This window comes from Lagopus leucura, unplaced genomic scaffold (assembly GCF_019238085.1).
Source record: "Lagopus leucura isolate 7727_CA_CO unplaced genomic scaffold, USGS_WTPT01 Super-Scaffold_100001, whole genome shotgun sequence".
NCBI lineage: Eukaryota > Metazoa > Chordata > Aves > Galliformes > Phasianidae > Lagopus > Lagopus leucura.
This window is the reverse complement of record NW_024962262.1, coordinates 6355385-6370285: the sequence shown is the minus strand read 5'-3', so window position 1 is coordinate 6370285 and position 14901 is coordinate 6355385. Positions and strand designations below refer to the sequence as shown.

The window sequence follows — 14901 nt, the reverse complement described above, 5'->3', positions numbered from 1 at the left end:
TCACAAGAGTATAGTCCTTATTCTTGCTATAGAGTATTTTTATCTTTTCCACTTAGCAGTCTTAACATTAGAGACTTTTTGATCACTGCTGCTCAAACACATGAAGAAATTCAGTGATAAACAAACAACTGTTTTAGTCGGGCTGCTAGACACAGCTTCCATTTTTTACATTGCTCAAGTAATAATAGTAATGAATCAAAATTCAGATGTAAGTTGTCAAATGGAACTGCTCAAATGTGAGGTTCCAAAGCTAGTAGATGGCTCCTGCATGAAGAGGCAGCCCCTGTCATCAGCACATGGGCTCATTCAGGAGCAAGGATTCAGCTCTTCTGCACCAAGTCATAGCTGGCTCAGGGCTGCCAGTGATTGTAATGCAGAGCTGTAACAAAAACTACTCCAACTCATGTGGGAGCTGGGAGCTTATTATCAACTTGTTGTTGATACTGTTGAAACTGAGTGTGTTTACCAGACACACTCAGTTTTTTTGGAAAAGAATCTGGACTAATGAAAATAACCTTCTGATCATTTATGATCATTTTATACAATCAAACATGGGGCTCAAGTTAGGAGCAAAATTTCTCTGGGCTTCCTCTACACTCAAGGAAGAGAAAAAGATACCTTCAGATGGGAACTTCACAGCCCATGTGTGAAATGTCCAGCAGAAGATCAGATCATATAGAATCACAGAATTCTAGAATGGAGTTGGAAAAAACCTTTAAAGGCCATCTAGTCCAACTCCCCTGCAATGAATAGAGACACACACAGCTACATCAGCTTGTCCAGGGCCCGATACAGCCTCTCCTTGAAAGCCTCCAGAGACAGGGAGCACCACACACGGGTGCCTACAGAGGGAAAGCCTGTTCACTGCATTTGTACCCTTACTGTCAATATGTGCAGTACTAAGAAAAATCCCACAAAGCACTAATTTAAATCATATAATCTGTAATATTCTGGATAATAATTCAATGGAAAAAGTGGAAAAAATAGGTTATGTAAAGTTTGTCTTATTCATTGTTAATTTTATCAGCACTCAGAAACTGTATAAGCTGCTAAGCCCTAGAAGTGAATTGTTAAATACATGACTGCTCTCTTCCAAAGCCTTACTTTGCAATAGATTCACTCTTCAGAAACATGCTGTGTTGCTACGAAACTTCCAAAAAGCACATGAATCTGAACAATGACTACTTTATATCAGAAGAGAAAGTGCCATTTGGGGTTTTATGCAGGTAGCCTAGTGAGGTCTGACATCAAAAATAACAGCAACAGAAACTGAAAGAGTGAAAAATATATTGTTTTTACCTATAGCTTGGGAGGAATCCACCATGGATATTCGAGACACTGGTGTGAGCAAACTGAAGAGCTGTAGTGTGAGATCAGTAGTAGTAAGGGAGGTAAATCCTTTCAGGAGTAGCTGCTGAAGCCCTGAGAAGTCTGCCCACTTCAGCTGCCCTTGCAACTTCTCTAACTTCTCTCGGTTTTCAGCTTTATCTAGTGGCAAATGAGCCAGAAGTTTATTCAGTAACCGCAATGCCATTAGATACTCAAACTCAAAATCAGATTCCATCAAAGCCACAGCAACCCAGAAGATAGTGGCCAGTAGGTTGGTCGGATTGTTAATATGGGATGGGTCAGTGAGACTGTCCTTTAGAGAAGATGAACTTCTGGTTTTAGAGGAGAGGCCTTGCTGAGTGCACGCTTGAATTCTGTCTAGAGTGGCACTGCGAGGTGGATCTGAGGACTTGTCCACATCTCCAAACTTCTTGGGTACAGAGAAGCTCCTCTGGTGTCTGCTTCGTTCAGCAGTGGCTGTGTTACTGCCTGCAGGATTGACATTCAGTTGGCCCGTGCTTTTCCGGCTTGCAGTCAGCTTGGTACTTGATGTTAAATCTGGCGAAGATGAACTGAACCCAAAACAAAGAACATATATTGTGAAGTGTGAATGCACAGCTTGAATCCTGTAAATGCTGGATGCATGTACTTATCAAAATGTAAATAAATACTTAAACAGAAAAAGTAAATGAGCAACCTGTCTACTGCATCTTGCCTTTTTTATTCCAGAAGTTCTCACAGACATGATAGAAGTAAGGTTCACATGGCACAACGCCAAATCATAACAGGATAACCCACAGTGTAATAGGTCTAAATGACATGGGGATGGGAGAGACAGAGCTGTGGAGTGACTTGTAGAAGCGTCCATAAAAAGGGGCAGTGGTAGAATCGAAATCTGTTGGTCTTTAAAATGCCTTCATCAGTGGAGAAACCTTAGCAGCTGGCAGGAAAAATAGGCAGTGGCTTAAGGAATAATGTGGAGAAATGTAGAAATTAAAAATACTGTATATTAAGCAGAATGACCAATATGCCACATTACTCTCAGAAGACCTGTCGTGTGGCTGCCAAAGTTCTCCTTGCTAGTACACAGAGGTTCCTTGAAAAAGAACCCTTGTGACAAGAAACCTTGTCACAGCTTCCCTCTGCCTGAATCCTAATAGCTCTTGAAGGCAGTGTACAGAAAGCTGAGCTGTTTCAATTCCAGTGATTTATGCCTCCTTATAAACTAACATATGATGATCCAGACAATCCCTATCAATTATCTGTACAGATGAACACGCTGTGTTGATACATGTAAAGGAAGCTTGTGCTGGAGAACAGTTAAATTCCTGACTCTCTGTTTCCTACCTCATCACACTCTAAGTCCCTACTGCTTATAATCTTTGAAGAGGATCGTATGGAGTCAGTAATACTAAGGTAAATATTGCATCTCTTTACCTTCTGAAATGTTTCTTCTTTGATGCTCCATTTTGCTCTTTCCTACAATATGCACCGAAGAATATCTCTTAGTCTAGAAAGCAGAAATTGTATTGCCCCAGCTCCACTCTGTCATTAGGCAATACTTGTGTTTTTCCTCTGCAGTATGATACAACAATACTTCACCTGCTAGCTTCAGCAAACATAAAATCATAGAATCAAAGAATCATCAGGGTTGGAAAGATCTCTAAGATCATCTGGTCCAACCATCAGCCCATCCCCACCATGCTCACTAATCCATCTCCCTCATTATCACTCCTCCATGTTTCCCACACACCTCCAAAGCATCCTGACTCCACCACTTCCCTGGGCAGACTGCTCCAATGCATTACCACTCTTTCTGATGATAAATTTTTCCTAATATTCAATCTAAATAATCGTCCCTGTGTTTTCTATCTTGGAGGTAAAGCTTGGTAACTTAATGCTAACACATTCCCAATTCTGTTCTTGCAATGAGGAGACCAACAGACATTAGTTTTCCCTCAGTACTGGTAATAGCCATGTTACAGAAATAACCTGAATTTTCCCTTAACGCACAGATGTCCACTTCAAGGCCAGCAGCCTCAGATAGTCTAAACCATTAGCAAAATCAGTATAGGAAAAAAACTGAGAATAACATGATGTATGAAAACAGTATTCTAAACCACAACTTTTTTTCTAGATATGTTTTAAAGTATATGGTACAAAAACACAAAGAGCAAAAAAGATAATATTTTTCTAGGATATTTAAATAAATTATAGCCTATTGGCAACATGACAGAATTTACAAAGCATTGGAAAGTGCCATTAGTTCTATCAACAGTATTCCAGCTACTGCAAAGTCTGGCTGTGATGTGCTCTTAGTCGAGTTCTGTGAAGGCTGCAAATGGACCCAATTGTATCAAAAATCATTTAATGCTGTCAGGTTGCAGAACCACGCACTTTGTATCATGAGACACAGAAAAAGAAAGATATACTTAGGTGAAGCAGGCTCTTACCGAGATAACACTGTCAAAAGATCACTGTTCTTCAAACAGTCAGACAGATTATCCACTGCAGCTTCCAAAGTAAGCAGTGCTTCCATTACATACCCCTATCAATGCATGAGATTAGTCATTTCAACAAAGATTTTCAAAATAATGAATATTCAATAATATTTAGTTCATAAAATAAAGTCATCTGTTGAAAATGATTTCTTCTGAAAATAGAACTGCATTCATACCACTGCCATTACCCTGAACATTAAAATGTCACTATAAGTGTGTTTTATTTTCTGCCTCTGACTGATCTATGAAGGCATGCAAGAAGAGCACATATCTCATCAGGGGACCAGTAATGGCATACAGAACCTCTGACTTTGCAGGTCACTGGTTTAAATTCCATGCAAGCCATTGTGACAGAATACTACTGTCATCTGGTGGCAGTTTCATTACCTACGTAAAATATGGAAGTAATGTCAGTCTATTTCTTATTAAGAGCTAGCAGTTCTCTTCGTGTAAGTCATGAATCTCTTAACAAATAGGCTCTGCCTATAAGACTGCAGGAGAGAAAAGTCTATTTAGCTAAACCGAGTGAATATCTCAGTTCACTGAGGGAAGACTGGATCAAGGTAGGTCAGTGTAAGTTTTGTGTTGTTATGGATGGTGTGGATTTCTTTATTCAAAAAGATTTAAACATCTGAACAGTGAGGTGGTGGCTATTCCATGCTGTAGGATTACATTAGCAGATAGGATGATTGGCTTCTTAAGCACAAATTAATGACATGAAAAGAGAAAAATGGTCATCATGAAGATTATTCAGTGACATTTACTAAATGTCTTCTAGGTTTTTCGTAAGAATGTAACAGCCTAAATTGGGCTTTGAGTATATCTAGGTTCAGTAAATTCAGAGGAGCCCTTTTTTAAGGCCACATGGTATACTTTGCACCACTTGACTCCAGAACACCTTGTTAAAACTGCATTTTTAAATTAAGTGTATCTTAAATCAACAGTGCTGTGAAGAATGATGTACACACGTACCTGAATCTCATCCCCGTGCTCTCCAATAACTTCCACCAATCTTGACAGGAGGTCAGATAATGCATGTGCAGAAAGGGGCTGTTTTAGGGCCCTGAATATCTGGAAAGAGCGACCTGCGTAGTGTCGTGAAGAGCTTGAAAGAGCTGTTTGTAAAGCAACCTCACTCAGATGCTGCTCCAAATGAAAACCTAAGCAAAAGAGCAGTAGGTCAGGCTTTTTTTTTTAATTTTCACAGACTGTACTGTGGATCATATACAGGCTGAACTAACACTCTGGGGAGCAGAACATACGTTCCAGTGCACCCTGCATAGCCCCTAAGAAATGGATGCAGAGGATCTAGAAGTATATTGTTTGGGGAGAACTTCCCACTTTCACATTTATTTCACATAGAATGTAAGAAAACAAACTTTGCAAATTCAAAATTCTCAGTCTGGAAATGTTTTGCCCAGAAAAATATATTTTTCATCTGATTTCAAACTTGTTTTACAATTCTTGGACAAACTTTGAAGCCGCACACCATTCTTACCAGCAGCAATGCAAACACTCCCAAACTTAAAGCTAAGCTGAATTAGAAATCTTCTATGAGCTTCATTAGGCTTTGGGTAAGATCTTTAAACATTAATATAAATAGAAATATAAACACTGATTTTCAATTCTGCTTCAGCCTTGGAAGATATTTGATTAGCGACTGTGCTGGTATTCAAATTATGTTTGGTACATTTCCTATGCTCCAAAATCATGATAAATGAAAACTAAAATGTACATGCTACAACAAATTACTACAGGACATTTACTTTGTAACAAAAGTCTGTTTCACCAAAGGGACATACAGGAGCTTTTATCTGCTAAACCAATCATCCAAAAGGCTGTCTACCAGCAGATCTGAAGGAATATTTAACATCTAAAGCAAGTCTTTCATATGTCATTCAGCGTTCTTAAGACATGCAATATTTTGAGCTTCTGCACAAGCAGATCTACTAAATCACTGTAGATGAACATTCTGCATGACCCTGAGAGAATATTCTTTTAGATATGAAAGCAAAAAAAATATTTCTACCTGACTTGGAATCTTTAAATACAGATACAACATGACGCAGAAAATTAGTAAGCTGTTCGGCACTCTTGGTGTTCTGATTTTTAGGTGTGATATCTTCATGGCACCACAGTGGACCAAATGCCCTTAAAGAAATACATAACAAAGTGCAAAATAGCTTTGAGTCGTCTAAAATAAATGTAATCAGATCAAATACAAAAACTGTAAATCCGATCGGATATTTCCAGGGCCACAATCTGGAAATCATGCAACTGAAAAGATGCACATGAGCAAGATACAAGAAAATAACCTACGCTATAATGTACAAAACCTCTCAAAGTGCATGCGATAGCATTTGGAGAGCAGCATAAACAAATCCCTATTTTTGAATTTGTTATTGTGCCTAGGATGTGCCAGCTGTAGTCAGCAGTTAGGATTCGTTTCACCATCGCCTTTCAATATGCCTTGTGCACCTCCTGTCAAGCTGTATAATAAAAAAACTGTCTTTTTCCATTAGTTCACTGTTTAACATAATGGTATTCGTTAATTAAACATTTTATTCTTGTCAGGCAAGATTTTTTTATCATGTCCCTGACACTGTAATGCTTTTAAGTACCTACCTACTACTACAGGTATCAATAAAAGAGGAACAGGAATCTGTAATTACTTTGCAAGCTCAGTCATTTTCCTTTCAATCCTTTAAATTGCTACAGATAATTGTAGAGAACACATAAAAAGATGCATTTTGAGTACAAATGTGACTTCTGCTTATCTCCACTACCTGGTAGTCAGAAACTCAATTAATTTGTTTGCTTTCTCATCTGTTTCAGCAGCAGTGTCCATGTCCTCAACCTCTTGTGTAATCTGGGGGAGATTTCCACTGCTGCCTCCCAGACTGATGCTGGAGGAGGTGGAGCTGGAACTCAAGCCGGAGTCTGGCACCGGAGAGGACTGGTATTCCCGCAGAAAGTCAAAGCCACCTGCCAGCAGAAAGGGAGGAGATAAAGATGGAATGCACTGTTGGGCCAGTGTTACAGATGAACACATCCACACCAAGCAGATCTTTTCAGAGCTTCTATGGGGAAACACGGGAGAAACCTGCAGAACGTAACAGCCCTCAAATAATGATGAGAGTGAAAACGGCAATGTTTTTAACTGCAAAATTTAACTGCAAAATGAAGAATATCAAAGTCAAGATAGTTTTCTCTTTTACTGCTCAAGGACTATGGTACTCGAAAAACAAGTGCTTCATGGCCTTTACATTTGGAATTATGCCTTTTTGTAAAACTGATTTTGAAGTTAGCTAAGTACATGAAAAATTCAGCTCATTTCCCTGGGCTAGCTGGACACTGTAAAGCACTCTGTAGGATGGACTTCATAAGAGAATTATATTGTCCCAATGTTACATATGTAACAGAAACAAAGACACAGTGTTTGACTGTGTAAAGATTGGACTATTCATATTAAATATGTTCAGCATTAAGGCTAAACAAGTAAGTAATTTTTCAAGTGAGTAAGTAAAACAAGTGGCAAGTTTTCAGTCTCCTGGATCAAACACTTGCCATGCAACCTCAGAGCTGGAATCAGAAACTAAGACCTATTTTCTTAAGGTGTCAGTGGGCACCTTGTTTTTTAATTCATGGGAGAATTCAGTGATACACCTTTGCTTCTTATGCACTTCGATATCAGATGCCATTCTGTCAGACTGTCCCTGTGCTGCCATTCGTTGCACAGTGACAAAATGTAATTAAACATCAGTCAGAAGGTTCAGTGTCTACTATCATACCACCAACATACAACTCTGACATCATGGGCTGACATAATAAAACAGGAAGCATTATTTTCGTAGCAGCCCTTGTACACTGCAAGTTTGGAGTCTCTCAATTTAGGTGTCTGATACTAAGTGGAATGAACCTCATACGAAACATTCTCATTTAGGATTCTTTGCTATAGCTACTCATCCACATTTTGGCTCTTTATATTAGCTGATCAAAAAGAATCCAAACACAAAGTGTTGAAAACCTTTTGTGACACAAGAGGCCAAGACACCTAGTACTATGTTTTTCAGAGATTGGAATGAAAACAGTATTTCATTTTGGCAGAAAAACAGTAACACCTTAATGTAAGAATTTTATTCTGTATTTAATAATTCACGGGCCTGTACTGGAAAAGAGATGTACATATAAGTCATTTGGGAAGTTCATACATGAGGTAATTTTGCACAGAATTTATTCAGACTGAAAAGGCCAAAAAGGCCAAACTAATTGAGTAATCTTGAATGGGTTTACCGATATCCCTGTTCTCATTATCTAAAAAGCAATCCTTTGTAGCCCATCAAAAAGAATAATCAGTTATCAATATTCTTTATAAGTTGAAGGTATTTATTACTTTGGCTATATTCCCAAGGAACCAAGGAAACACCACTAATTTGATGATCTTTCCACTTCTCAGTGTATCACAACATTCTTCACCATCTTCCAGACAACAAATCCCACCTCCATAACTCCACACTGGTTCTGTGACTCTTTCAAATCTCAATGCTTGCTTTCAGTAATATTAAATGACAGTAGTAAGCTACATGCTTTCAACAAACTGCTCCCAACCAATTCCTTAAATCCAGGTAAACTGCTAAAAGCTGACAGAACATCCATTTCAGAGAGATATGAAGTAAGTCTAGTCAAGCAGAAACAGATTTCAGGACAGAAATGAATTGCACCTGTGGTATAAGGGAGGGTTTATAGCATGTCAAATTTAACGTAAGAATGGAACATCTGAGCTGCATATTCCAGCTGTTCTTCCCGTACTGAAAGTATTTCTTCTTTTTCCTTTTTTTTTTTTCCTTTTTTCTTTTTTTTTTTTTTTTCTCTCTCTTTTTATTTTTTTTAATTGATGACTGATTGCCCTTATTTAAAGCACCCCTGGCTCCATGAGGGGAAAGTTAGGAGTTCATTAGCCATAGTTATGTTTAAAAAGTTTACATTATATATTTTGCTTAATGCAGACAACTTTCTCACTATCATTAGAAGTTATTTAATAATAATTTGGATATGGTTCACATGGAATTCATACTAGTTCAAACTCTTTGGATTTGCTACTTTACTACTTATATTTATCGAAACAGTTACATTTTAGGAAAACAGCCTTTACATTCTACTTTCAGAAAACTCGGTGCAATGCAGCATTCTTTCTCTTCTCTTTGATCTCTGTTACCTGTATAAAGATATTCAGGTAGGTAGGCTGGTTGTACTGTCAGAGTCTTGGTCTCATTCATCTCTCTGGTCTGAAGAAGCACTGATGCGATGGCTTGGTAGTTGCTATTGCAAGACAGTGCAATCAGAAGGTGAAGCAGCAATTTCTTACTGTGTTCAAAGACCTCAGGGCGGTAATGGTCAAGACCTAAAAGGAAAGGTTACAGCAATCACTGAATACAAAGCAATAATAAACAAGTTCACATTCCAGAAATAGCAAAAATTCCAAGGCAGTTCATGGTAACAGTGCAAACAAACAAGACGCAGTATTTCCGGACATGGCTACTTGTGTTTTTACTTCAAAGGTCTGTGATTATGCCAGACAGATTCCACTCAGAAGACACAAAGTAATGTATAGCAATATATGTTTATGCATTACGTCTCACTGCAGCATTAATTCACTAGGGCCAGAAAACCTCAAAAGAGGAGAGCTTTTTGGTTGATGGCCATATCACTTTGCTTATTACAGTATCTTGCTTTCCTGCACAGAGGACAGTTTTAAAGCTAATACAAACTGTAAGAGGTAAATGCTGGTTTATAGGAAAGGAACTGACAGACAAAACTCCTTGAAAAGAATGCCACTTACCAGAGAGACAGAATGAGAAATTAATCATCAGTTCAGGGTACAGAACTGAAACTGAAGGTCTAGCACTGAAGGACCCTGATCTCAGCACTATTACTGTTTGTGTGCTCCCGGATTTTAACAATCAAAATAAATCATAGATCACCAACATAAAGGAAGCAGATTTTCATAAAATTAATTTTATAAACATTTTTTCAATTCTCTTTCAGTATCTTACATGGTATCTACAAAAACTTTCTTGCACTTTAGTGCTGAATATTTCAATTGTTTTCTTCTACTTTTCATAACATATATTTCTCTTTAAAAAGGAGCTTCTTCACTCAAAGTGGCAGCAGCCAGCAAGCCTTTCAACTCAAGTGTTCTCTTGTTGGTTCTTGTCTGGCCTGAAAAAATGCAGCTGCTCATATTGCCATAGTCTGAGTCATAAGCGTTCGGCTCATCTTATCATCTCTTTGGAGATCCTGTGATTCTGCCTCACCCATCTGCCTATAGCCTCCTTCAAAAGAAGCACTGCTAACCTCTCCACCACTTTTTCAGCTTCTTTAGGTCTCTGCTCCTATTCTCCTTTCTCAATTTCCTTCTGTCTGCCAGGAGATAATGATTCCAACCTATCCTGTTTTAACCTATGCTTTCAGGAGTGAAAAAAATATAACAAGTTATCTTGGTTGGAGATAACTTCTGTATTGGCAGTAGTTGTGACTGAAGAAGACTTAACCTCTAAGATTATAAACAAATATTGACACATACAAAGTGAGAAGTTCTTTGTCCTTCTGTGGTGCTGGGCCATTCTCTAATTTGAAAGAGTGTCTGAGAGGATACACTTCTGTGGCATGGACATGTTTTCATGGTAAAGTAGTCTTGCTGGCTCATCTAATTTCACACTGGTTGCAGAAGAGTTGAATAGCAGTGCTTCTAACACACTCCTGACATAGGCAGGTTCACACTAGCATATTAAACACATCTATCATAGAATTATTTCACTACAGTATTGCCCCAGTCTTCTTGATATACAGAAGGACAAAGGCTCCCCAGGTAGCCACCATACTATTGCCAGGATCCTTTTCAGTCAGATGCATCTGGCCTCTCACATTCCAACAGGACAGAAACACTCCATTTTCAATCACATTCATATCTGTGGCTAACACATTTAGCATTGTTTCCTTATACCATCACAGTAGAGCTCAACTACAGAAATTCTTCTGTGTAACAGCTCTTGAGAAACTGAATTTGAAGCCTAGAGGCTATGATGTCATTTTAGCTACTGCTTTGCTTTCACATTTGACTTCAATTTCACATTTAAGAATTGAAAGCTCTTAGCCAAGGGACTGTCTCAAAAGATATTCAAAATTGCTGCTTGTTTCTCACCAAATACTACAATGTTAAAACATTACCGCATGAAATAATCAGTAATGACATTTTAACAACAGATCACCAATATTCTGTGTTTCTGCATACATTCCCTGATTGCTCCCTACAGCTCTCTTAATTGAAGTAACCACCCTGCTACATTCTATTTCTGTTCTATTTTTTTTCTTCTGAGAACTTCTAACTCCAATTGCTAGTTACAGTAACTTGTTTCAAATCATACTAAAGAGGTTGTTTCAACAGTTAATGGCTATTCATTTGATTCACACACTTAGACATTTCTTATTCAGCTTCCTCTTATACTTGAAAGGTTGACACCGACATAAAAAGAAAAAAAAATTGTTATGGGCAGCCAAAAAATGGCATTGAACTTCTAAGTGAGGAATACATGAGAAATGTCTCAATGAGACTGACCCGGGAAGTCCTTTCCAGCATGCTCCTAGCTTTTCTTATTGTGTTTACTGAAATGTGTTCTGAAACCATTGCAAAAATGCACAATATTTGAGTATTTGATGAATATGCATTTTCCAAAAAAAAACCTCCTGAAAAAATTGCCAGTAGAACAGTTGATAACAGAGTAACAGAAAAGGAGAATGAAATACCTTCTTCAGCTGCACACCAAAGTATATCTCATATATTCTATCACTGTGCTCTGAACTTCCAGCTAAATCTTTATCACCCGCTGAACAGCAGACCCCTGCCACGTTGCCTGTGACTAAGTGGTAATTATGATGAGAAATGAAAAGTGGACTACAGTCTCCAGAATTATTTTATAAATCTCTAGCTGTGTTGATTGGTGAAAAGCAGTAGGCTTTGTAATGCTAAATGCTCCTGTGAGCTAAAAAAATAGGCCATGCAGTTTTCCTAACAGTAAGTGGTAGGATAAGGAATGTATCACCTTCTGGTTGAATTGGGTTATGGTCAGGAATAGACACAGCAGTGAAGGAAAAGGAGTGTCTGTAAGCTCAGGTAAGTAACAGGAAACATAATAAAGTATTCCGTTAGCAGTTAAATTAATGAAGCTTGCTTTCCAATGATCCGTGTCCTACCTTCACTGTCTCTGCAATGCATTCATCTTGGCTCTCTTACATACTACTTTTGCAAAGAGAATAGGGGGCACTTGTGTCTGTAGTTCACGTCAGAGGCATGCACAGACTGGCCAGCTGCCCATCACAAATAAAAATGTACAAAGCCTGAGTTTCATGTGCCTTTCTCCTAGGTGGGTTCTACATTTACTGCAGATGTTTTAGAAAGTTGAGTATCTTCAAACTTCTATCTGTCTTTCAATGTTTAAAAATATTTTTTTAGGAAATCATAAAAAAAAATCCCACAAGTCCACATCTTTTTCCTTTTTTTTTTTTTGTTCTGTTGGCCTTACCTAAAAAGAGAGCATGTAGTAACAAAGGGAGGTGAAGGGCCCAGTCTTCTCTTACACTGTGGTCCACTACCATCTCAGTCATGAAGATGACAGCAATATTGCACCTGGAAATTAAATCACTGGATCAGTTTGAAACTTCTTGGAGATGGGAAAAAAATCAATGAGACAACTATTATTTCAGAAGAAATAAAATCTCAACATTGTAAAATTCAGTACTACACACTTCCAAATGTGCAATATTTCTCAATATGATTAATGTTGAAGTAACTTAGTTACAGTATTAAGCAGGTAAGTATCTATTACTGAAAAGATCATTTAATGTCAATACAAATGATGTAAAAGAGGAATTGCATAATATACATAGCCCAGTTAGAATAACAGATCAAGTAGAAAAAAATGCTATGAATAACAGTCAAACCGGCTCAGGAAAGACAAATTTCCCTTTTCTCTTTTGGCTTTGTTGCTTCAGTCTGATTCTTAGAGTGATGTTCTATACTGTAAATAGACTTTCTGGTACAAATCAGGAAGAACTGCAAGATGTATTTTAACATCAAAGTGCAGGAACTCAGGAGAAATTCAAGATTCATTTTTTTAATGTTCTGAATGGTGGGACAGGTTTGTTCAGTGATGGCCAACCAGTAAGATGAAGCATCTCACTGTCAGAATGAGAAACTGCTCACCTGTGAAGGGGTCCTCGGGGTGTGATAGTTTCTGGGAGGTAGTCTACAAGTGGTGCCCAACATCCTCCATTGTAAGGCATAGGCAGGGGATGTGGTTGTTTGGTTTCAACAATATTCAGTAGCCAGCTTGTATATGGAGAAACAGGGTCATCTGCATAGAAAAGTATTAAAACAGGGTTCGGAAAAACCTCGTCAACAATCTTGAAGAAATAATAAAATAGAGTTTATGCTAACGCATCAGCTCAGCTGTTTGGAATAATGTGATAAGATGACATTAGGTTTGCAAATTCCAGTGCTCAATAACAAGTGATGCATTTTTAATCCCTCTTTCACGCTGCTGGAAATTAAGCACATTCCAGGCAGACAGTACTGAATTGTACATGCTGCAGCTGAATCCCTACTGTCACTTAGTTGCTTTGGATCCAGATCACAAACCAACAAGCAACAGACTTTCTTTTCAAAAATGAGAGGAAAGTTCAGCCAAGGAAGATGTCGGAAGCCATCTGCTGCAAGGAGCTCTGTGCCAGTGACACATTCCTGCAACTCCCCACCAGCAGTACCCTGCTGAGTGATGCTACAAAGGCAGAAAGAAAGTGTCCCAGATTAGGAAAAAGATACAAGGAATATAAAAATCATTCTCAGTAGGGTTGAATTACTGAATTTCTGAAATATGTGTTTAATTTCACTTCAGTAGCTGCTGTACTTTAATAAATAGGATTTTTTATTCTTCCTGCTTATTGCAATGATAGTCCAGTAAGCTGTTTTCACCACTTTCTGTCTTTTCTCAGCTGTGCACAGCTGAGCTCATCTATCTTGCATTTTATTCCCTTTCACTCTTCTTGACTTTCCCATTAGTCAGTTTTTAATTCTCAGGTCTGGCAGTCTGCAATAAGATGCCATGGAAAGCATGCTCCTGAGAAATGCCTAACCATTGTCCCTCATGAATTTGCAGTGAGAACGCTATTTTTTTGCTTTGTTGTGTTGTTGTTACACTTAATTTCAGGTAGGTTTGAAATTCTCACCACCCTCCTCAGCCTTTTAGTTTTACCTATATGTACCTCGACCTTGTTGGCTTTGTCACAGGACACAGTGTTTTGATGCTTCAAGAAGTACCAGAGCCAGATTTTCTATTAAACATCACTAAATGATTTTGATAAAATGTCACCAGCTTTCCAGCTCTTCAGCAGCTCTTCAATACAGTACCTTCTCCTGCAATTGGTACTGTAACGCCAACTTTATTATTCCCATTCTTCAGCCCTAGACTTCCAAGAGACCTTTCAATTCTTTATGATTTATACCTCCACTTGTTTCTCTCATCCTCTGGAGGATGATTTATTATTTATAGATAAAGCAGAATAAAGTGCCTTGATAAAGTAGCAAAGTACAGCAAGTGCACTTACTCATCTTATGAGGATTAACCAGAAAACATTTGCCAAATGCTTTTCACATAAAAGCACTGCACAGTTACTGTTCATAACCATCAGATTAAGTGTTTCACATAAAACTGTTTCCTAAAATCCACACTAAGATTGAGTTCCTCACTTACTTTTTCATGGATTTATGTAATGGACTGAGAAAAATAAAGAAGCATTTTGCACCTTAACACACGACCTTTTCCTGAACAAGAGTCCCTGTCTTGGAGGAATCTGATTCCTATTTCTATCTTCAGCAATGCATGTATGCTCAAGTAGATGGAGAGGAGGGAGGCCATACAACCAAATCCCTGGAAGCCCAGGCTGCCTGCCCAAGGGAGCAAGTTGCACTTTTTTAATGGAGACTGCATTATTTATATTCCAGCTTGAAAAATGATAC

The 14901-nt window shown here is 38.2% G+C and overlaps 1 protein-coding gene across 6 annotated transcripts in view; it reads right to left on the bottom strand.

The window, feature by feature from the left end:
• The window catches only part of FRY (FRY microtubule binding protein), a 206952-nt gene that overhangs the window by 40187 nt on the left and 151864 nt on the right, over window positions 1-14901 (bottom strand). For all 6 annotated transcript variants that reach the window (XM_042867645.1, XM_042867639.1, XM_042867642.1 and 3 more), the window contains exons 37-44: window positions 13090-13240; window positions 12410-12513; window positions 9046-9231; window positions 6617-6815; window positions 5860-5981; window positions 4803-4990; window positions 3783-3877; window positions 1300-1901 (exon numbers count right to left, since the gene is read on the bottom strand). In XM_042867645.1, the coding sequence (XP_042723579.1) occupies window positions 1300-1901; window positions 3783-3877; window positions 4803-4990; window positions 5860-5981; window positions 6617-6815; window positions 9046-9231; window positions 12410-12513; window positions 13090-13240 (1647 nt within the window). The remainder of the gene's footprint in view (window positions 1-1299; window positions 1902-3782; window positions 3878-4802; window positions 4991-5859; window positions 5982-6616; window positions 6816-9045; window positions 9232-12409; window positions 12514-13089; window positions 13241-14901) is intronic.